The sequence below is a fragment of the Malania oleifera genome, unplaced genomic scaffold, assembly GCF_029873635.1.
Source record: "Malania oleifera isolate guangnan ecotype guangnan unplaced genomic scaffold, ASM2987363v1 ctg136, whole genome shotgun sequence".
Taxonomy (NCBI): domain Eukaryota; kingdom Viridiplantae; phylum Streptophyta; class Magnoliopsida; order Santalales; family Ximeniaceae; genus Malania; species Malania oleifera.
The window spans coordinates 8387-32135 of NW_026651715.1; the positions used below are offsets into that span (position 1 = coordinate 8387).

Genomic DNA, 23749 nt, shown 5'->3' on the forward strand with positions numbered 1-23749 from the left:
TGACCCATTATGAATTAATTTTTGAACTCTTTCGATTGTCCCCCCTGATTAGTGCCCAAACTATACACAATATTTTAAATGGAGCTCAATTTATAACAGTAAGATTTTTATTCTAAATTTGTGTATAAAATTTACGAGCACTTGTGTTTAATTAGCGCAGACAATTTTTGGGAATTAAAGGTAAAACAAAAATAAAAAGAAGGTGAAGGTCCATGCAATTTAAAGCCATGCAATTGAAATGCAAAAGGAGAGGCAACATTGGAATAAAAAACAACACATGAAAGCAAAACAAAATGCATGGGCCATGCATTTTGTAGGCCATGCGCAGCAAATTAAATTGGCCATATGCATAGTGTCACGGACCAGGAATTTAAACCGGGCCGCACGACACTCGTCGAGGCTTTCCCTCGACAGTGACAGCCAACAACTACATATTCAATTCGGGTGTCATGAACACTCGAAAAGATTTTCGAAAGCCATTGTAGGTATGAAATATCAGTTCCAACAGTAATGAATTCATGAATGACATATAGAACTAGTTGTTATATTCAATCAACAAGACAATCACATAAGTCTTCATCCGAGTAATTTAGCATCTAGTATAAAAATTCCCGGCGAGGGCAAATGAAGAGATCTCTCCTCTCCATTTAATGGAGGTCACACTGTCAACCCCTAACATATAGCATAAGGGAAAGGGTTGTGCATGGTCCATACAAAAAGGAAGGCCACAACAGCATGTGAGGGTTTTAAATTCATGCATGGGTCATGTAAAGAAAAGGCCAGAGCAGCCGTGCACTAGGGTCCTTGGGGTTGGAGAAATAAAAGGGGAGTCAAGAGAGTTTTTAAGGCTAGGGCGAAGATGAGAAGCCACAGTAGCTTGTGGACGACAACAAAAACCCAAAATACTCTTATATAATATACAATTACATTGAATCTACACATAAATACATTGTATCATACTACAGGGTGCTTCGCTCCCTCGCACCTCCCAACACACCCCACTTAACTAATTTAAGCAGACATGGAGGTCTTGTGCGTGGAGGGCTTAGGGGCTTGCATGAGTCCCTCAATTTATAACCGTCTTTAAGTGCATGTATGCCCTATAAATGGAGCCACAACTCAACATAATAGAATAGTGGAATTAAAAAAGCGAAGAAGGTGGTAGAGAAGGACAACCTTGAAATAGAAAAAATAATAAAAGAAGAAGAAGAAGAAGTAGAGAAAGTTTGATATCCAAAACATGGTTCATAAAGTTACAATATGAAGAAAGAAAACTGAAGATAAGCTTAGCATTAGATAACATAACAAAGCCCCAACAATTAATAGTGGTTATTTGAGAAGAAGCGTCTGCTACAAGCATTACATGACCACATCAATAATCAATTATTTGTCGAATGACTAATGGTGTCTTGACTTGATGTATAAAATCCTCCCAAAATAGATATCCAAAAACATAATCTCCTTGAATATTTTGTAGGGGATTTAATGTCACCTTGAACTCCTGCTGCTTCTTCTCAGAGTTGAAAAATAAGATTGATGGCTGAACTTTCACAAATATGCCAGATGGAGCTTGAACTCGAGCAATGTATATTGAATTTACCGGACCCACCTTCGTTACGGTTCTTGATATTGTTATACTATTCCTTAGGTCAGGAATTGAAATAGAAGGTAAATTAAGATTTATGAGGAAGTTGGTTTCATTATTGCATGGATTTTTTATATTGGTCATCTTGCCGATCTCAATTTCACTGTAGCCCATAGAACAAAGAAACTTGGCGTAGTCTGAAGCTTCAATTTCGTATATAAGACCAGGATCCATGGCTTGATTAGCATTAATAAAACCGCCACCATAATCAAATAAGTCGGCCAATTTATTCGGAAAACCCTCAGAAATGGGTCTTTGACCATATATATCCTTGTTTGAAGCTGTGATATTATACACATACACACATGCATGAGAGAGAGAGAGAGAGAGAGAGAGAATCAATGATGTGCATATTATTTGATCAACTAAAACAGTACTTGTTTAAAAATTACCAGTTGTGACTAGTGCAGACTTAATGGCTGCAGGGCTCCAACTAGGATGGATAGCTTTTAAAAGGGCAACAATGCCTGCTACATGAGGAGTTGACATGGATGTTCCAGACTCCACGTTGAACAGATTGCCTCCAGCGGCAGGAGACCAGGCAGCCAATATATTGACTCCCGGAGCGGCAATGTCCGGCTAAATTTTCAATCACCACGTCAATATAAAAATGACACTAAAAAAAATTGTTGCAAAAGAATGTTGGTACCTTTAAAGCGTAGGGGGCTACTGAATTGGGTCCTCGAGATGAGAAGATTGCTACTTTTGGGGAAGTCTTTTTCCCCACAGTTGTTTTTGGATAGCTAATTTGTACCATAGGACTACAGTATTTATCAAATAAAAAATTTATATTATAACTATGCATTGCATAAACTTAAAAACCTCCGGTTTAGGAGCATCGATTTCCGGTTTTGAATTTATATTTGTGCGAATGATCAACGAATATAATATAGATTTTTTTAAAAAAAAATAGTATGAAATTCAAATTCAAGCATAAAATCCATGCTCCCAAATCAACTCTAAATATTAAAGTATAAAATTTTATGCCACATAAAATAGCTAATAACCTTGGCATCCTTGAATATTGTTGCAAAATTGATCCAGTTCCAAAGTCCACTTGAATAAAATTGCGAAGGAACTCTATCGTACGATCTGTCGGTGCTCGAGCAAAGATGACACCAGCTCCATTTGCACTCCTCACACTTATGAAAGCTGTGGCAGCTGATCTTTGTAGGTCATTGCCGGATTGAAAACATAGAATTATATTTCCTAACCAGTGTGGCATTCAGGCTCCCCAATTGACAACTTCTGTTCAAATCAAAAAAATCCCAAGCATATGCATGGATTTCTTATACATAGAGGGAAAAAAAATATGAAAAGCAAAGATTATACATATTTCTTGTGAAATGGAATAGAATGAAAATTTGAAAAATGAAGGAACCAAATGGTAAATTCATTTCCGTTCCACCTATTTCCATTAGTCGATTTTTTGTGGGTTGGACATGCAGCGGTAGGATTTGAGAACATGGATTTCAGACCTTAAATTTAGATTTGAATGGATTTGAATAAATTTCAATATAGTTATATACATCACCTTATCCAAACCCAATACAACTCCAACTCCAAATTAAGGTCTTTCCAAGCATGCAGTATGTATATATATTTCCAATTGAGAATAATTAATAAATATTGAGTTACATATACTACCTTCCATCTATAAAACTTGTATCATTGCGTTTGATATCTGCCCCATACATAAGAGGGTAGAACTTGCTCGTGATATTCCTTATATTTAAAGCTTGACCCTATACAAGAAAATAAAATTAATTTAGTTATATAAGTGATATATACCTTATGGTTTTGACATCCGGTTGAAACAATAAGAAATAAAGCTCAGATTGGTTGCTGAGTACTTATTGGGTCAAAGATCTTTCTGTTGCTAAATGTTATAGCCTAAATGCTAAACTATTTTTATTTTTAAATAACAAACTCAAAAACGTGTTGGGTGGTCATAGGCATTCTCAACCCCAAAAGTTAATTTATGGCGTGAGACTTTCCCTCACACTTAATAACTGACCACCAAGCTCCTTCCATAACCGATGTGGGACAAACCCTAACAATCTCCCCTTTACACATCAGGCTCCAAACCCCTCACGAATTGGGATTGGGCTCGAAACTCCACACGAATTGGGCTCACCAAATTGGCAGCACCACATGCCCAGCATCCCAGGGAGAAACCATAAGCTCTGATATCAGTATTGGGTGGTCTTGGGCCTTCTCAACCCCAAAAACAAGCTTATGGGATTAGACTTTCCCTCACACTTAATAATTGACCACCAATCTGCTTCCACAACCGATGTGGGACAAACCCCAACAAAACTTGCAATTTTTGGAGAAGCTAAAATACAGGCAACCTCATAATATTCACATCTCATCATATTTTCATTACATTCAATATCTTCGCACAAGATAGTGAGTGAATTTTTTAAGGAAAAGTTGCTTGGTAAAGATCTTGAGATTTTTATGACTCACTCATACATTGCTAACAAAGTAATTGAAGTTAGACAAATTCTCCTCCATCATAAAGAGAAAGCAAGGTTATGCTCTTTCTAAATCTAAAACAGGTACTACACTAAACTATTCAAAAATTTTGTAAGCTAACATTCCTTCGTGCATGTGTGCATGTAGGTGTATGCATTGCCACTATAAATTATAAGTTTTAACAGCTTAAGAAAAAGTTTTAGTAGTACCAAAACAGTCTTGTTGTTGCCCATGGTAATAGATGTTGGAAAAACTCTATCAATAGTACTGGCAGCAGTGGTTAAGACCCATGGAAAGGTATTTGCTACTGTGTGAGGCAATGGACCAGAATTCCCAGCACTGCAAACTACAGAAATTCCTTTTGCATTTGCATGGAAGGAACCAATCGCCAAAACATCCTCAACATAAGTAGGAAAAGGCGGTAATTCATCGCCCAGTGATAATGAAAGCACATCCACTCCATCAAAAATAGCGCCATCGAAGGCAGCAAGAACGTCTGCTGAGGCACATTCACCGGCACCCCAACATGTTTTATAACTAGATATCCATGCCAATGGAGCACCTCCTCTTGCAAATCCTCCAGCTAGTCCCCTAAAACTTACATTTTGTGTAGGTGTCCCGGCTGCAGTAGAAGCAGTATGAGTACCATGGCCCTGTGTATCTCGTGCAGATAAGAAGTCGCCAAACTTGTTTGGATCAAACTTTCCGTTCTCAGCTTCATATCCTTTAATGTACCATCTTGCACCAATAATTTTCCTACTCGTGATATCCAAACAATTAGTTGCTACACTTCAACAATCATGAAGATAAATGAGAATTACAAGTACATAATGCCAAGTTACAAGAGCTAAAAAATAAACAAGCAACGAAACAGTTTCAAGAGTCATAAGAGAACATTTCACAAAACTAGCTTGCAATCCCTTATTACATCTTTCAACATTATAGGGTACTACGAAAAGATAGTTATAAAGGTCTATTGCGGAAATGATCACAAAGTACTTTGCAACACAAAATAAAGTTGACCCAAAAATAATTATTCATTTTTTTATGACTTAAATAGTTCCTAGCTAATTGTCTAAAGATGGATATGTTAATCACAATTTAAAGAAGAAAGTTGATCATAAATCAAGGAAAGGAAATCTCTCCCAACTTTTGTGAATCACAAGAGATGGCCAAAAAAAAAAAAAACTTAGCCTCGGTTTTGTTGGGTGGGAAAATATTTTAGAATGAAAAATAGAAAATTATTTTCTAAGAAAATATTTCCCTAGCCAGATGGGGCATCAATGGGAATTTCCCACACAAGTTCATAAACCCCCCACAAAAAATTATGTATGTATGGGGCAAAAAATGCACAGAGCTCATTTTATTCCAATAGTCTACTAGCAGGATGAAATCAGCTCGTGAAATTGAAAAATATTACCATTGCTGAAAGACAATATATCTTTAGGATGGAATGATCATTCTTCTTCTTCTTCTTAAAAAAAAAAGGGGGGGGGGGTGTCCATATTCAATTTAGGATATGTAAACAAACATTGAATGCCAATTAACATATTCAATTTAGGATGCATAAAAAAAAAAAAAAAAATTTGAACTTAGGTATTTTTTGCATAACAAAAAGCAGATTAAATTTTTGTTTGCATCTTAATCATTTAATTCAATCAAGCATGAAAGAAAATGGCAAAGCATAGAGAGGCAGAGAAAGTAAAGACCAATTGAAATGCAAATAATACACTATAATTAACCTATTACAGCTGGATCTGTTGAACTTTTCCCCTTCTTGACATGTGCCATTCCAACGCGTCGAAGGAACCTCTTTCATATAGTTATCTATGAAACTTTCAGACTCGGGCCATATTCCTAAACCATGTGTAAGCTATTAAATATTTATTTACAAATCAAATGCATGTGAAATAAATGTATACTCAATAGTTTTGGCACGAACCAGTATCAAGGAAGCCGATAATTACTCCAGCACCAAAATTACCCTTACGAAGTATTCCATTTGTAAATTGGGATTTTACATATAGAAAGTCCCAACTTCTAGTTGTGTGTAGCTTAAGCATTCTATTAGGAAATACAGAAATAACTTCGGGGAAACCTACAATTTTTGTTTATCACATAAAGTACAATAATTTACAAAAGGGTAATGTCAATTTGTATTTTGCAAACAACGTTCTAAGTTCATAAGATTACGACACCTGCAATTTTCTTGGCTTGAGATTCGGTCAAAACTGCTGAAAACCCTGAAAATCCATGCTTGTAGCTATATAAAATTGATTCTTCCGCAACTTCTTTGCTATTAGATTGAAAACAGCAAGCGGTGGGTTTCTTTTCACGGTTACCTTTTCAATGAATTCTATGAAATTCTATTTAAAAGTATATAAATATATACACACATGCGCGTGCCCACACATATATAGATGCAATGTATTTGATGCTTTTGTGCAATTATTCTAAGCAAAGCATAATAAGGAAAAAGAATTTTTCCTAATGAATTTTAATGAGAGAAAGCATAATGGATTAATTGGAGAGTAAAGAATAGTTTTTATTATTTAATGCAAACAAAACTAGAAGAAAAAAGAATTTTTACTCCCGTCCATTTATTGTGAAATTCCCTAAACATTATCCTAGCTACTATTTTTAAGCTTTTTTTTTATTATCTAATTTTAACAAATTTTAAAATATAATTGTTATAACTTTCGTTTCCAAAGGTTACGACGATTTCAATCAATACACTATTTGTTGTTTGTGGCTCTTATACTTTATTTTTCTTAAGTAAAGAAGGAAAAAGGAAAAACTGAAGGGACAACACAGTAGGAGATCGTTGACCAATGCCCTGTGTTCGTTGATGAAGACAGCAAGGCCTCGTCGACGAGTGTCCTGTGTTCGTCGACGAGAAGATCCCGAGAGGCCCAAAAGTTCAGAGATCCTAAGATACCGAGAGCTGTTTTAAAGGTTTGTCACGAGTGGTTAGAATCGTCGACGAATTGTCTTTTTGATCTCGTCGACAAATCCCTCTTCTCGTCGATGAGCAGTTATGGGTTGCGAGCAGATTTTTGAAATTTGAATTTGGACGTTATGGTGGTTGGACATTTGGAGGGAAACCTCCGAATAATTTTTATATATTGTATTTTTGAGTGTATGAGAAGTAGAAGATCATTGTAAAACTTGTGTATTGTGGTGTTTCACATTGTAGTCAATATTGAATGCCATTTGCTTTTATTCTTGTGTTATTGGTTGTTGTCTTCTCATTCATATTGGTGGAGTGTTATTGAGACTTGGTTTATTTGTTGCAAGTTTACATCTTCTGCTGTGTGTTTTTCTTATACCCGAATTTTACAACACTATTTTCATGATTCTTGGAAGCATATTTCTTTAGTGAAACTAGTTAGGCTTTCTTAATTATAGTCTTTTTAAAGATGTAATAAAAAAATGTAAATAGATATATTATTTTCTATGAGCATTGTACCCATCCCTTAATTTATGCATTTTTTTAGTTATTCACCTTTTAACTATCTTGTTTTTCAACTCTTTTTATTATATTATTTATATTTTAAATATCCCTTCATCGATTCAACAAAAAAAATGAAACGTCTTTACTTTCTCTAATTGTTCACTTTTTTTTTTAAGTTACTGCTAATTTGATCTATTGCAATTACCTCTAACTTTTTTAAACCTAGCAAATTTTTCCGTTATTTCTTTATCTATCATCTATTTGGTAGGTCACTATTATAATAACACAGGTAGTTTATTTATTATTTTAGCCTTTTAGGATACTTTTGTTGTTAATACATGTGTTTGGGTATGTATACGAACAAATTGGTAAACAAACACATATATGGATTGATTAGTTTGATCATGTGACTCTAATTTCTTCATTCTAACCTTTACCTGAAAATCTCATATTATGTTGATGATTAAATTCAATTTTGGCGTTTATAATTATAGTACTTGTTTTGAAGATCTGTTGTCACTTATATTTCAATTAGATCACAATAATAATTTGGATACACTTTTACTTTCCCTTTAAACCATAGATTAAATGGGTATATAGCTAACTAGTTATTAAAAATAAATGATAAAAGGTTCTAACATTTTTGTTGAAGATTAAACTTGAATAGTGGGACGGTGGCAGCAAAAATTTGACTGCAGCAGCTTTATCAACCAGCAGCCTACCTCCATTGAAATTAGGCAAGATTCGGCCACCAACCTCACCAAACCAGCTACAATCGTTGAAGTTTAATTCCCACCATTGTTGATTATATTGTTGTATGATTTACTATAAATAGATATGTGTGTATGCAATGAAGTGTGTGGTGTGTTGAGAGTGTTAAGCCAGTGAGCAAGAGAGAGAGAGAGTTCTGTTTTTGAAGTTCTCTGTATTTTTCAGGTTGAAATCAAACATTTTATATTCGTGTGCATTTGATTCTCACTAAGTTTCAGTCACAACCAGTGATTAAGCATTCCTCTCCACCCATAAGTGGTATCAGAGCATCCAGGTACGCCGTAATTCGCCAAACAGAGGCAAACAAAGAAAAAATTCGATTTTCTCCCAGTTTTGAAGTTGCTCAAAATTCAAAATTGAGCCTACCGTTGTAAAATTAGACTCTAGACAACTCCAACGGTGAAAACCACATCTCAAATGGACACTGGGAGACTCTACACGCGCATCCCACGAAGATAGCGCCCTTTCCACGATCCGCACACGCCGACGAAGACTCCGGAGGATGGCAACACAGGCCCCAAGCACCCGCATGCGTCTTTTTCATCCGATTGGAGAAATCCGACTCGTCCACCGACTCGCGACCTGACCGGCTTCCGACTCGCGCATAGCAGCTAACACGCGGCATGCGCAAAGCACGCCACGTGGCATAACAGGAACATTAACGCCGTTAAACGGCCATTAAGTTAAACCGGTTAGTTTAAAAATTCACTAGAATTTCCTGTAGCCGGTTTAGTGATTTTTAGACCGATTCTTTGCAACCCAAAACCGGTTCCTAAGGTTTTTCAATCTTTTGAATACATTGGTGGCATCAGATTTACCAAAATCAGTACCTATATCTCTATTTTTGTATATTAAATGGCGAAAGGTGCTGCCCAAGGGGTCATTCCAAAATTGACTCAGGAGAATTATGACAATTGGTCGATTCAAATGAGAGCCTTTCTAGGTGCTCAGGATGTCATGGACATCGTTGAAGATGGGTACAGAGATAGCCCATCAAAAGAAGCCAAAACAACTATGTCGGATGCTCAAAGAATGACCTTGCGAGCCAATGGAAAGAAAGATTGCAAGGCGAAGTCCATAATCTACCAAGGCCTTGATGAGGCCACATTCGAAATCATCGCATCCGCAAGACATCCAAAGAAGTTTGGGACTCTCTCCATCGAACATACAAAGGTGCAGATAAAGTGAAAAAGATTCGTCTTCGAACATTACGAGGTGAGTTCGAATCTCTCAAAATAAAGTCTACTGAATCTATTGCTGACTACTATACACGAGTGATGGTAGTATCAAATCAATTGAGAAGAAATGGAGAGACTCTCAATGAAGAGAGAATTTGTGAGAAAATTTTGTGATCTCTAGATCCAAAATTTGATTATATTGTTGTGATCCTGGAAACAATGTCCGTAGAAAAACTTGTAGGCTCACTCCACGCCTATGAGCAGAAAGTCAACAGAAAGAGTGATGATAAAGCACTGGAGCAAGCCCTCCAAACAAAGATGTCCCTCACTACAGATAGATATGACAAAGGGGGGACGTCACAGCAAGGAAGAGGATGAGGTCAAGGATCTCGGGAAAGAAATTTCAGAAACTTTGACTCCAGAGGAGGTAGCAGAGGCGGAAGAGGTCCCATTAGAGGAGGAGGCAATCAACAGAATTATGTCCCACGAGGCAGAGGACAAGGAAGAAGAGGAGGATACAATAACCGCCCGAACGTAGACAAAAGAAGTGTTCAGTGCTACAATTGTCACAAGTACGGACACTATAGCAATGAATGTTGGGGGCGACAACAAGAAAAGGTTAGTGAAGAGGTTAACCTTGCCGAAACTAATCATGCAGATGGAGAGTCGTTGATGCTGATGGCACACAATGCAACTCCTCATAACCAAAGTGTTTGGTACCTTGATTCTAGAGCCAGCAACCATATGACTGGCAGAAAGAACCTATTTTTTGAACTTAATGAGAAAGTTCAGGGGGAGATCTCTTTCGGCGATAATTCTAAATCCCTAGTCCGAGGGAGAGGAGATGTTTTGATCAAACAGAAGTCTGGAGATCATGGTTACATCTCCAACGTCTATTACATGCCATATATGAAGACTAACATACTTAGTCTCGGACAGCTCGTGGAGAGAGGCTATCGAATTAGCCTCAGTGATAAGTAGATGGTGATAATAGATGCTCAAGGAAAGCTTGTTACTCGAGTTCAAATGACAAAGAATTGAATGTTTTCGTTCGCCATCCAACATGATACGCCAAGGTGTTTGAGCGCTATCATTAGCGACAAAGACTGGCTATGGCATCTAAGGTATGGGCAACTAATTTTGAAATTTTGAAACAATTGGGAAGAAAGAAGATGGTGAAAGGCTTACCCAATATCCACCATCCAAATATGATATGAGAAAGCTGTATTCTAAGCAAGCAACACAAAAACAGCTTTGGAAAGCAAGCCGACTAGAGATCAACCATGCCGCTCCAACTAATACACACAGACGTGTGTGGTCCACTAAGACCATTTTCGAATGGACATGATCGATACTTCCTAACCTTCATCGATGACTACAGTAGGAAGACCTTGGTCTACTTCCTGAAAAGGAAGTCAGAGGTGTTCGACAAGTTCAAAGAGTTCAAAACTCTTGTGGAGAAATAGAGTAGCTACCGCATCAAGTCACTCCAGTCAGACCAAGGAGGAGAATACAGAGATGAAAATTTTCTTGAATTCCTTAGGCATCAAGGGATTCAAACACAGTTCACACCGACCTACACTCCCCAGTTGAATGGTGTAGTTGAAAGGAAGAACCGCACAATCCTTAACATAGCTAAAAGCATGTTAAAGGATAAGAATGTGCCTAAGAGTTTTTGGGCAAAAGCAGTGTTATGTGTAGTCTATCTATTCAATCGGTGTCCTACGAAGAGTCTTGATACAAGGAAACCATATGAATCCTGGAGTACTCACAAGCCCAGTGTAAGTCATCTTAGGGTGTTTTGCTCTATAGCTTACGCCAAGATCCCAGAAGCAAGAAGGACAAAGCTGGATGATAAAGGAGAGAAGTGTATCCTTGTTGGATACAGCAATACATGATTGGATATCGACTCTACAATCCCATAAATAAGAAATTATTTCACAGTCGGGATGTCATTTTTTAAGAAAATGAATCCTGGAAATGGGACCAAGCTGAATGTTCCAAAGATGTGGAACTAACACTTGAAGGAGAAGAACCTACACAGACAAGAGAAGTGGCTATCAAACCACAAGTTCCCGAGCTACAGACACCTCCACATGGTTCACCACAGAGGAATGAAGCTCCATCACCAATAAAGCGTGAAATCTCAGACATGAGACCTAGAAGAGCTCGAAATCTAGCTGATCCGTATGAAACTACAGAACCAATAGAAAAGTATGTTACTTTATACTGTCTGTTGTTGACCAGCGACCCGGTTAGCTTTGAGGAAGCTAACGAATAAGAAAAATGGAGAAAAACGATGGATGAGGAGATTCAATCCATCGAGAAGAACAAGACTTGGGAGTTGACAAATCTCTCGAAGGGCCGCAAAACCATTGGTGTGAAATGGGTCTACAAGACCAAGAAGAACGCTTAAGGAGAAGTTCAGAGATACAAAGCAAGACTTGTCGCCAAAGGCTACAAGCAGAAAGAAGGGATTGATTATGGTGAAATCTTTGCCCCGATTGCCAAACTTGAAACCATTAGATTACTAATTTCACTATTAGCACAAAATGGATGGAAGATTTACCAGCTGGATGTGAAATCGGAATTTCTTGAATGGTTTTCTAGAAGAAGAGATTAATATCGATCAACCACCTAGATATATGAAGAAGGGCAAAGAAGATAGAGTGTACAAGTTGAAAAAAGTACTCTATGGCTTGAAGCAGGCACCTCGTGTGTGGAACATGAGGATTGATGACTACTTCCAGAAGAATGGATTTGAGAAGTGTCCCTACGAGCATGCGCTATACATAAAGATGGAGATAGATGGAAGCATGCTGATAGCCTACCTATATGTTTATGATCTGATCTTCACCGGCAACAATCCAGAGATGTTTGCCGCTTTCAAGAGGAGCATGGTCAAAGAATTTGAAATGACTGATATTGGACATATGGCTCACTTCCTTGGCATAGAAGTCGTGCAAAGCGAGAAGAGAAATCTTCATCTCCCAGAGCCACTATGCAAAAGAAGTACTGAAGAAGTTTGGGATGGACAAATGCAACCCAGTGACAACTTCGGTTGAAACTGGATTGGAATTGAGAAAGAATGAGGAAGGAGATGTTGACCCCACATATTTCAAGATTCTGGTTGGAAGCTTGAGGTATTTGACGTGCACTAGACTAGACATACTCTATGGAGTTGGACTTGTCAACAGGTATATGGAGACTCCTAACCAGTCCCACCTGAATGCAGCGAAAAGGATACTCCAATATGTCAAGGGTACCATAATCGATGGTATGTTCTATTCATTAAGAGGTGATTGCAAACTTATCGGCTATTCAGATAGCGATTGGGAAAGAGATCTTGATGAAAGAAAAAGCACGACGGGATTCAAATTTTTTATGGGAGATATAGCGTTTACATGGTCTTCGAAGAAACAACCCATCGTAACGTTGTCATCATATGAAGCTGAGTATGTTGCTACCAGCTCAGCTGTTTGTCATGGTATATGGATTAGGAATGTACTGAAGTATCTGAGATTTCTTCAAGATAACCCCATAGAAGTCTACATCGACAACCAATCAGCGATTGCTGTGAAAAATCCAGTTTACCATGAAAGAAGCAAACATATTGATACTCGGTATCATTTTATCAGGGAGCATGTCATGAATAAAGAAGTGAAATTGATATCTTACAGAACATATGATCAGATTGCTGATATTTTCACGAAACCACTCAGGCATGATATTTTTGCAAAACTGAAGATAATGCTCGGAATGACAAAGTTAGGAGAGTCAAGTTTAAGGGGGGATGTTAAAGATTAGACTTGAATAGTGGGACGGTGGCAGCAAAAATTTGACTGCAGCAGCTTCATCAACCGGTAGCTCACCTCCGTTGAAATTGGGCAAGATTCGGCCACCAACCTCACCAAACCAGCCATAATCGTTGAAGTTTAATTCCCACCATTGTTGATTATATTGTTGTATGATTTACTATAAATAGATGTGCGTGTGTGCAATGAAGTGTGTGGTGTGTTAAGAGAATAATAGCCAGTGAGAGAGAGATTTTGTTTTTGAATTCCTCTGTATAATTTTTCAAGTTGAAATCAAACATTTTATATTCGTGTGCATTTGATTCTCACTGAGTTTCAGTCACAACCAGTGATTGAGCGTTCCTCTCCACCCATTAGTTTTTTTAGATAAATTTGAAAAAAAGTGTATTATTAGCCTTCAAGGGAGTTTTATGCCGAGAATGCCTTTTTTCTATCTTGCAAATCTTGAGATACAAATTTCTAGGAATTCAATTATGTTCTCCCTAAAAAATATGCATTTATTATATGCATGCTTGCATAGAAGGATGGATGTGCATAAATATAGAGGACCAAAACATAAAACCTTCCAAGCAAATTTGTGAGAATCTCATGGTGAGAGGCTTCAACATGTTTAGATGTCTGATGGATTATGTTTCCCATATACACAATGTAAACCTGTATAAGTAAGAAAAATTACAAATATTCAAAACAAGTTATCGTTAAGCCTCGTATTTAGAAGAATAGAACTCACATCTTTTGATTGAGTGATAAGAACAAAAATTTGTTGCAAGATAAGGATGAGAATATTGATGTGGAGTATCTTTGAAGAAGACATGTTCATGATAAACCTAAAAATAAAAAGAGAGAATGTTATCATTCATATCCATTAAACTCCACACACGCACATATATAATGAGTAGATAGTAACTTGTTGCTTAAGCATTGTTAATGACCAATTTGCCATCCAGTGGGCCATGGATTAATTTGGAAGACATATAGTCACGTTTTTACAAGAACTCTCATCAATGTTCTTTAAATTCTTTCAAACTATGATTTTATGTGAAAATTTTAACCATTCCATAGGCCAGCTGTAATTTTCTACCTTTAATCAAGGAATCAATAATGATGCAAAGCTTTTCATCAAATAAGCAAAATATAAATAAATGGAGGTGCCGCCCTCTTTTAGTTAAAAAAAAAAAAAATGCAAAATATAATCCCTAGTTGTTGCTTATCAAAAGAGTGTAAAAGAAAATACAACGACATAAAGTTTCTTTTTCTTGGACATAGAATAGTATAGAAAATCTTCCCTTCACTTAATCAAAATGTTAGGTTCACTAAAAGTGGATTTTAAACATTTTCCCTCAAATTGACAACTTATTTAACTAGCATAGAATCTATATATATATATATCATATTTTAAAATTTGAACCTAAATTGCTGTTTTGGAATCAAACATGGAATTTATTATTGAGTATTCACATTGTCCTTTTTGGACAAAATATAATTAATCCACATTGCAAACCTTGGTTTGTTCATGCAACCAATTTATCAGGTGCAGGAATGCTATATATATTACTAAAAGAGGGCGACACCTCCATTTATTTATATGTACCCTTTTTTTTGACAGAGGAATACTATGGTTACAAAATAAAACAAAAGAGAGAGTACAAAAAAACCCTCCAAAAAAAAAAAAAAAAAAAACCAACACCAACAACCAACCAAACTAGGACAACAAAACTAAACATAACTAACAAAGAAGATAAAAACATAAACACAACCAAAATCAAAACAAAATTCACCAAACGAAACTCTAGAGTTGAACTAACGACTAACGGAAACGAGATCCTATCTATCCATCTGAAAAATACCTTTCAGATACCGTGGTAGAAGGTGTTGTTTTTCGTAAATTACATTGTTTCTCATTTCTCCTTCTTTAGCAAGAAAATTAGTCGCATTATTACCTTCCCTATATTGATGCATCACCATGACGTTTACTCCTTCTAACTCCACCACGAGCTCCTCTCAAAATTCCCAAAGATACCATAAAGTACATCTACCTTTCCGAAGTCAATCAACTACAATTCGCGAGTCACTTTCAATAATCACATTAAAATAATGCAAACGTTTGCACAAACGAATTCCTTCCCTGATTACTTTTAATTCTGCACTATTATTCGTACCATTGCCAAAAAAACTTGAAAAAACTGCTTTTATCATACCTTGACAATCCTGAATAATTCTTCCACTTCCTGAAGTACCCGGATTGCCCCTACAACTTTCATCACAATTAAGTTTTATTCATCCTATTGGAGGTTTAACCTATGAAATAATTTTTTCAGGCCTGTCGCAAACTCCTTTATGCTTAATTTGAAACTCATTCAAAATCTTAATGTCCGACTTCTTCAATTTTTGAAAAGAATTGGTGCTCTCAGTAATAAAATTAACCCAGAATCGAACATTTTTCCACATCTGATCTGCACTTTGATAAATTCCTTCCATTCTCGCTTTACATCTTCGATTCCAGAGGCACCACGTAATCAAACACGGAATTAGCCCGATTAAAATACCTTTAATAGACGATTTTTGAGCATAGTGGAACCAATTTTCCATTTTGTTTTTCCAGTGAAGGGATAGTTGGAAAGGAATCCCCAACACCACACTAGCCCGACACCAAACCTCTGAAGCCACCTCACCTAAAGAAAGAATATGATCAATGTTTTCCTAACTTCTCTGAAAGCAGCAATCACAAGCCAAAGCCATCAATATTCCTTTGGCTTGAATTCTATCATCTACAACCAAGCATCTAAACCAGGCTCTCCAAAAACACATTAAGATTCTTTTGGGCAATAAAGAATGCCAAAACTAGTCATTCCACATAAAATTATCACTTTTGCTCCTTACTGCCTCCCAAGCCATTTTTTTAGAGAAATTACCATCATAGGAAGGCTTCCAGACAAAAATATCCTGCCCACTTTTACCCACCAAAACATGGTGCAAAATTTTCCTTGTTTTATCGGCACCAACTAATTCCAGTACTAAATCAGAGTTCAAATTATTATTTAGCCAACAATCTTTAATACACAGTTTCTTGTTCAAAATATCCTCAGTGCTCACAGATAATGGGCCTGATGACAACCACCTGTCAAACCAAAAAGAAGGGTTCCCACCTCTCATCAAAATTTTAACATTATTAATAACTTCTGGAATGATGGTCATAATTGATTTCCAGAACCGAGAGTCATTTGGTCTCCCTTTCCTTATTAATAAATGATCATTTCTGCAATATTTAGCCTTAAAAAAACCTGCCCACAAATTGTTAGAGGTGAGCAATCTGAAGGCAAATTTCATGAGAAGAGATTTCTGAATTTCTTTAATACCTCTCAGGCCCAGACCCCCTTCCGAGGTAGGTTTACAAATTCCCCCCCCCCCCCCAGAGTGCCAATGAATCTTTCTTTTACCTTTTACCTCTCCCCATAAAAATTGGAAAGAAGAGAGTTAATGCAAGAATATGTGACCTACGAAACTTTAATAATAGACATAAAATGAATAGGCATGCTAGACAACACATGTCTTAATAAAATCAATCTTGTACCTTGCGAGAGCAACTTAGATTTTCACCTTGGAATTTTCTTTATAATCTTCTCCACAAGAGGCTCCAATGTCTTGGAAGACAATTTTCTAGCCACCAAAGATGCACTCAAATATGTAACTGGGAATTTACCTTCCATGAAATCCGTGATTCTCAATAAACCACGCTTCCGAGCAGAAGTGATTTATTTCGAAATGAATAACGCTGACTTTGTCTTACTGATTTTTTGACCCGACCACTTCTCATACATTTCCAGAGCATAAACTAAATTTCTAATAGACCTCTTCCCACCATTCGCAAAAATAAAAATATCATCCGTATATAACAAATGCGAAACCAATGAGGTCCTAATCGGATGATTAAATTGACCAATCCGACCAGTCTCATAGTTTTTTCCTAAGCAACCTTGTCAAAGTCTCCTCCATTATGATGAATAAATAAGGAAAGAGTGGATCCCCTTGCCACAAGCCTCTCGTAGATTGAAAAAACCCTTTAAAGGTTCAGCTCATCAAAACAAAAAACCATGGGGACTCCACACTATTTTTTATGAGCTTGCAAAACCTCTCAGAGAAATCAAAAGCCTTAAGAATCTCCAGAAGAAAATTCCATTAATTCACTTTATCATAAGCCTTAGCCATATCGAGTTTTACCATCACATTGCCACCAACCATTTTCTTGTGCAAAGAGTGAACCATTGCTTGAGCAAGTATAATATTTTCAAAAATACTACGCTCAAGAATAAAAATGCCTTGTTCATGCGAGACCAACTTATCAACAACCTCGGTTACTCTAAAAACAATAATCTTGGAAAGAATTTTATAAGCCACGGAACATAAACTAATAGGCTGGAATTTATCAAATTTAGAAGGATTATCCACCTTCGGAATTAAAACATTAAACGAAGAGGAAAAAAACTTGGAAAGAGTAGTGCCCTGAAAAAGATCCATTGCTGCATCCAAGAGGTCTTTTTTTACAATGTCCCAGCGAGATTTATAAAATTCAGAGCCAAATCCATCTGGTCCCCGACTGCTTTCTTTGGGAAAAGAGAACACCACTCTTTTAACTTCTTCTTCTATTGGTTCAGTGCAGAGGAAATTATTATTAGCATCTGAAATTTGCCTTTGAATTAACTCATAGAGTTTGCATGGTTCAACCACTGAAGACTCCAAAAGAAAATTCTAGAAAAAAACATCTGCTTTATTATGAATTACTTATGCACCCTCCAATATCCTCCTGTCATTCAGAATCATATGGTCTATATGACTCTTACTCTGCTTCTAACTGATAACTGAATGGAAGAATTTAGAGTTTTGATCCCCCTCAATCAACCATTTTTTTTTTCGCAATTTTTCCTAGGCGAGATGCTTCCCTATTCTCCCACACCTCAATCTCCAACTTAGTAGTCAAGTAATCAGCTTCAACGTCCTCAGAAAAACCTGCTTACAGTTGATTTTCTAAATATTCCATCCTTTCCTTAAGATCTTTTAAATTTTCTCCCACTCTCCCAAAGACATTTTTATTCTGTGCACGTAATGCAACTTTAGTTCTCTTAAGGCAAATAGCAAGTTTCAAAAGACCCAAGGCCGAGTCATTCCTGATCCAGGCATCTTTAACGCACGACAAAAACATATAATGTGAACTCCACATATTCAAGAACCGAAATAGGATAGGGACATACCGAGAGAAATACGTATTTGTATACACCACCATAGGGCTATGATCTGAGGATTTCCAACTCAGATATTTGAATTAAGCTGAACCATATAGGTTGGAAAAATCATTATTAATAAGAACACGATCAAGCTGAGCCCAACTACGAGCCACCCCTTCATGGCCATTGCACCACGACATTCGTGAGCCTGTGTTTGATAAATCAAAAAGACCATAATGATGTAAGCAGTCATTAAACTCCATCATAGGTAACAGAGGTCTTGGATTTCCACCAATTCTTTCGGTATCCATTCAAATAACATTAAAATCACCTAGGATCCACTAAGGAAAATCTGATTGGCACTCATCTAGTTGCCGCCATAACTCTCTTGTTTCAACATAAGAACATTTGGCATAGACAAAACTCACCAAAATTCTTTGTCCGTCATTAAAAAACCACCTGGAAATCTTTTGAATCGTGATTGAAATCACCTCAAAGACATTTATATCCTTCCAAAATAGCCACAATTTACCGTCCTGATTTTTATTAGATATAAAATGGTAATAATTCAAAAAATTACCCAGCATTACCATCCGCTCCTCAGTCGCAAAAGGTTCTGAAATAGCAAGTCCCTTTTTTTCTAAATATTTTCATTATTCTTCTTAAATAATTTTTAATAGAGTGTCGCAATGTCCTTGAATGGTTAACTCTCGAAATATGGTGGTCGCATTTTCGTATTATTGCGACCGAATGGCAGACTCTAAATCATATGAAAGGGTAATGCATGTGGTGAGAAATGGATCAAAATATATTCCAAGGGAGTCAACACTAACCTATTTAACTCTAGGTGTGGTTAGAGCACCTATTTAATATGCTCCTAGTTCATTAGTCTTTAAGCTATTCCTAGGTCCAAGGAAACCAATAGTAAATGGTTTGTGTTGCTAGATCAAATTTGGTAGTACAGTTTTGTAAAGGAAATGTATTAGCACCCCTTTATATCTATCCAATGGATGATACCTAATTAACCTAGGATTTCCTTCGAAATTAACTTATCAAGAATCAAATTCTTCCTTTTTATTTCAATTATCAGTCCACATTACATTGGGCAGTCTTGCAAAAGACAGAAACTACCCTTACCTCAGGATTCCCGAAGGCGTGCGAAGACACAAATCCTAGTGATCCCTTTGAGCATTAATTGTTTATTAAATTTATTCCAAGTTAAGGGTTTCTTTACCTGACCTTAAATATTAGGAGGCTTTGTAAAAAATAAAAACCCCCCTTACTTCCAATTTCTCAAGGGTATGCAAAAATATAATCCCCAAACTTAGGGAAGGTTTACTATGGATAATTCATTTCAATAACACATGCAATCAATATTCAAGGCATGCAAGCTATAAGACATTTATGTAAGGCCTGCACTTACCTAAAAGAGTCTATAATAGAATCACCATCGAGCAAGCCTAACATGATTTTGTTAGAATCCTCATCCTTCAGGTGATAACCAAGGATTATATAATTCCAATTCATCAAATTCCTCCTCACAGGGGTGTGCGCATGCACACACACACACACAAACATAAAAGAAAGGGCAGACACACATTGATGCAAAGTCATGCAATAGGCAAGCCACACAAGATAAACTAATAAGAAATGACCCAAAATTAAGCAAAAAGGGTCTTAAGAAGTTTCTAGATTTTTCCTCTTTTTTTTTTCAAAGTTTTCTGTGATTTTTAAAGATTTTAGAGAAATTCTCAAAATTTTTATTTATTTTTTTCAAATTTTAAAATTTTACTTTTTTTAATTTTCTTGAGTTCAAAGGGCTTCTAGAATATTTCTTAATTTTTCCTAATTTTTTCCTATTTTTCCTCATTTTTTCTCAATTCTTTTGAGTTTAAAAATAAAATTTAAAATTATTATTATCATTATTATTTTTTTTTTTTGAAAAAAAACGGTTTAGGGAGGCTGAACTAGGTCAAGTTGGGTCAACCAATTTGACTAAGTCAACAAGGAGAACCCAAGTTAGGATTGAGTCAAATTGGGTTGATGCAGTTCAGGGAAATAGGTGGGAAGCTACTAGATGGGTGACACATGGTAGCTTATGAATGACATTTTTTCGTCTTTCTTCTTTTTTGTCTTTTGAAAATGGGAGACTAATAGATGGCAAGGTGATGTCATCATGACGTCACCTTCCACGTGGCACTATGCTACTTGCACTGAGATGAAGATGCAGATTACTAAAATGGAAGAAATTTGTTCATCAACAAAAATGTACCACCGGCATCCTAGATTGCGCCATGTCATTGGGCGACGTCATGCCTACATCACCCAGAATATGCGAACAAGGACGTGCCATGTGTCATCACCCGAAAAGTGACACTTGACCCCTACAAGAAATAATTTTTTTAAAGAAATATATATATATATATATATATATATATCCATTTTCTTTTCTTTTCTTTTCCCTTTCTCTCTTCCTCCCGAACTCTCTTGATGCTCTCTCTTCCTCTGCCTCTCCACTATTAGTCTTGTAGACACCCCATTTTTACCCAGGCTCAATATATTTATTATCATTATTATTATTATTTTATTAGTATTTTTATTATTTTATTTATTCTTATTATTATTATTATTAGTATTTTTATTATTACTTTTATCTTTATTTTTACTTCTATTTATATTATTTATTATTATTATTATTTATTATTTTCATTATTATTAATATTATTTTTAACTTTTATTATTAGTATTTTTATTTATTCTTATTAATTTTCATTAGTCTTATTATTATTATTATTATTATTATTTTATTTATTATTATTATTATTATTAATTTTCATTAGTATTATTATTATTATTATTAGTGTTTTTATTATCTTTATTTTATTATGTTATTATTATTATATTTATTATTATTATTATTATTATTATTATTATTATTTTGATTTTATTATTATTTTTATTATTATTGTTATTATTATTTTTAAAATATTATTATTATCACTTTATTATCTTGCTATTGTTATTATTATTATATTACTATTATTATTATTTTATTATCTTTGTTATTATTATTATTATTATTATTATTATTATTTTAAATTTTATTTATTATTATTTTATTACCATTTTACTATTATCATATTTAATATTATTATTATTATTATTTATTTTATTTTCATTATTATTATCATTATTATTGTATATATTGTTACCATAAAAGTATGAAGAGAATAAAAATGAAAAAGGAAAAGAAAAGAAGGATTTTTTAGGGTTGATTATTTTATAAAAAGGGGGGGGGGCGCGCTACACTCAGGGCCGGATCTCTCACCCTTCAGTCCCCTCGCGGCCTCCATCTCTCCCATCATCCTTCTTCACAACACAGCCAGGGGCACAGCGCACAGCCATTCAAAAAAAAAAAAAACCTGCACACTGCCTAACCTGCAAACAGCCGTGAGCACTGTTCACGGCCACCTCTCCACAAGTTCCCATTCTGGCATCCACCCGCACCACCTCACGATACCATCGCCCCCACGTTCACAACCCCCTAGTCATCTCCCTCCCTCGCTGCCATCATTCCCAACTCCCACTGTTCCTGCACAATCGCCCACCGAAGCACAACAGCGACTCCGAACCATCCCAGCAGCGGGTTTCCTCAGCCGGTCTCTTCTCCGGCAAAGTTCGTCCTTGGCCAGCACCCAGCTCTCCCAGTCGAAGACACCATCTCCGTCGTCATCCCAGCACGACGTCGTACCAGACTTCAGTGACCACCGTCACCGTCACCGCCCTGCAGCATCTCCAGGTTTCCGGCCACCCTCCTGCAGAATTCTTTTTCTTCACGGCCCTCTGATCAACCTCCGTCCACACAGCAGCAGCAGCGCCGTTGCTCCCCGCGGATCTAGTCTAGCCCTTGCAACTCTCCACGACGACACCACCAGTGCCCCGAGCACTTCTCCAGTTGCTGGCCCTGCTGGAAACCGAGAGAAGCTCCCCAGCACCAGCAGCCGTCGCCGTTCCTCCTCCGCTGCAGCAGAGGCTCTGCCCCTCAAAACGCACAGTCACACACACAAAAAACACACCAGCCTCCACTCTCCTTCACTCTTTCTACTTTCCCTTCCTCCTTGTGACGCACTGTTAATGTTAAAATTTCCATCTTCAGAATCTCACGTAATTTATTGATGATTTCATGAGTTTGCTTTGCCCTCTTCTCATGCTTATTATATGTTGGTTGTTTGCTTTTGAGTTTCAGGCCAAGGAAACGTTTTTTTGAGGCCGATTGATTATAGGTGCTGGTGAAATTGTGTTTTATGGTTGGAGGAACTGATTTTTGCTATTCGGGAATTTGATGAGGAACTTCTTCACCACAGGGGTCTCCCTCTTCCTAAGTTCATCACTTCTAGAGCACTCCAGGGAGTACATGACTGCTGCTCTTTATTATTATTTTTATTTCATTTATCATTTTTCTGTTATGTTTAGTTTATAGTGATGTTTATATTATATTGTTTATGTTTATTATGATCTTTGTTATGATATTAGGACTTTGTGTTTATATTTATTTTGATGTTTATATTATCATGTTTTATTTATTATTATGTCATTTTTAGGTTTATATTTATCATCACATTGATATCATTATTAGGATTTCTAATTTATTGTTGTGTTTATATTATATCGTTTATGTTTATTATTAGGTTGAGATAAATATATATATTTTTTTTAATTTTATTTTATGTTATTGTTATATTATTATGGTACTTATGTTTATTATTATATTATATATTTATTATTATGATATTTTTTAGTATTTTAATATACATAGTATCATTTATTTTGGTAACTTTAGTATTTTGATATTATGTTATTATATTATATTATTAGGGTATTTATTATGTTTATATATGGTATTTTTTTTTAATAGTGTTTTTGGTAACTTAATATATATAGTATTATGAGGATTTTCTTTACTTATTATAGTAGTTGTAATATTTAGGTAGATATTTATTATTTTGAATATTGTGGTATTTTAGTATTACATCTATGCTTTAGCCCATTATTATTATTATTTTATCTTTTACGTTTATTATCTTTAAAGAAAAAACCCCAGAAAGCTTTGAAAGTATAATTTAATATTTAGAATAATTTTTTCTTTTAAAATCTGGGAGTTATTTTCATAAAATATTTTCTTGATT

The 23749-nt window shown here is 35.9% G+C and overlaps 1 protein-coding gene across 1 annotated transcript; it reads right to left on the reverse strand.

The window, feature by feature from the left end:
* Window positions 1–1372: 1372 nt before the first annotated feature.
* Window positions 1373–21968, reverse strand: LOC131147121 (subtilisin-like protease SBT3.6). Its single transcript, XM_058096913.1, has 11 exons — window positions 21892–21968; window positions 14075–14171; window positions 13907–13998; window positions 6325–6422; window positions 6069–6224; window positions 5869–5983; window positions 4336–4882; window positions 3783–3859; window positions 2295–2406; window positions 2038–2224; window positions 1373–1926 (listed from the first exon to the last, which is right to left on the reverse strand). The coding sequence occupies exons 1-11, from the start codon at window positions 21966–21968 to the stop codon at window positions 1373–1375; spliced, it is 2112 nt and encodes a 703-aa protein (XP_057952896.1).
* Between the last annotated feature and the right edge of the window lie 1781 nt (window positions 21969–23749).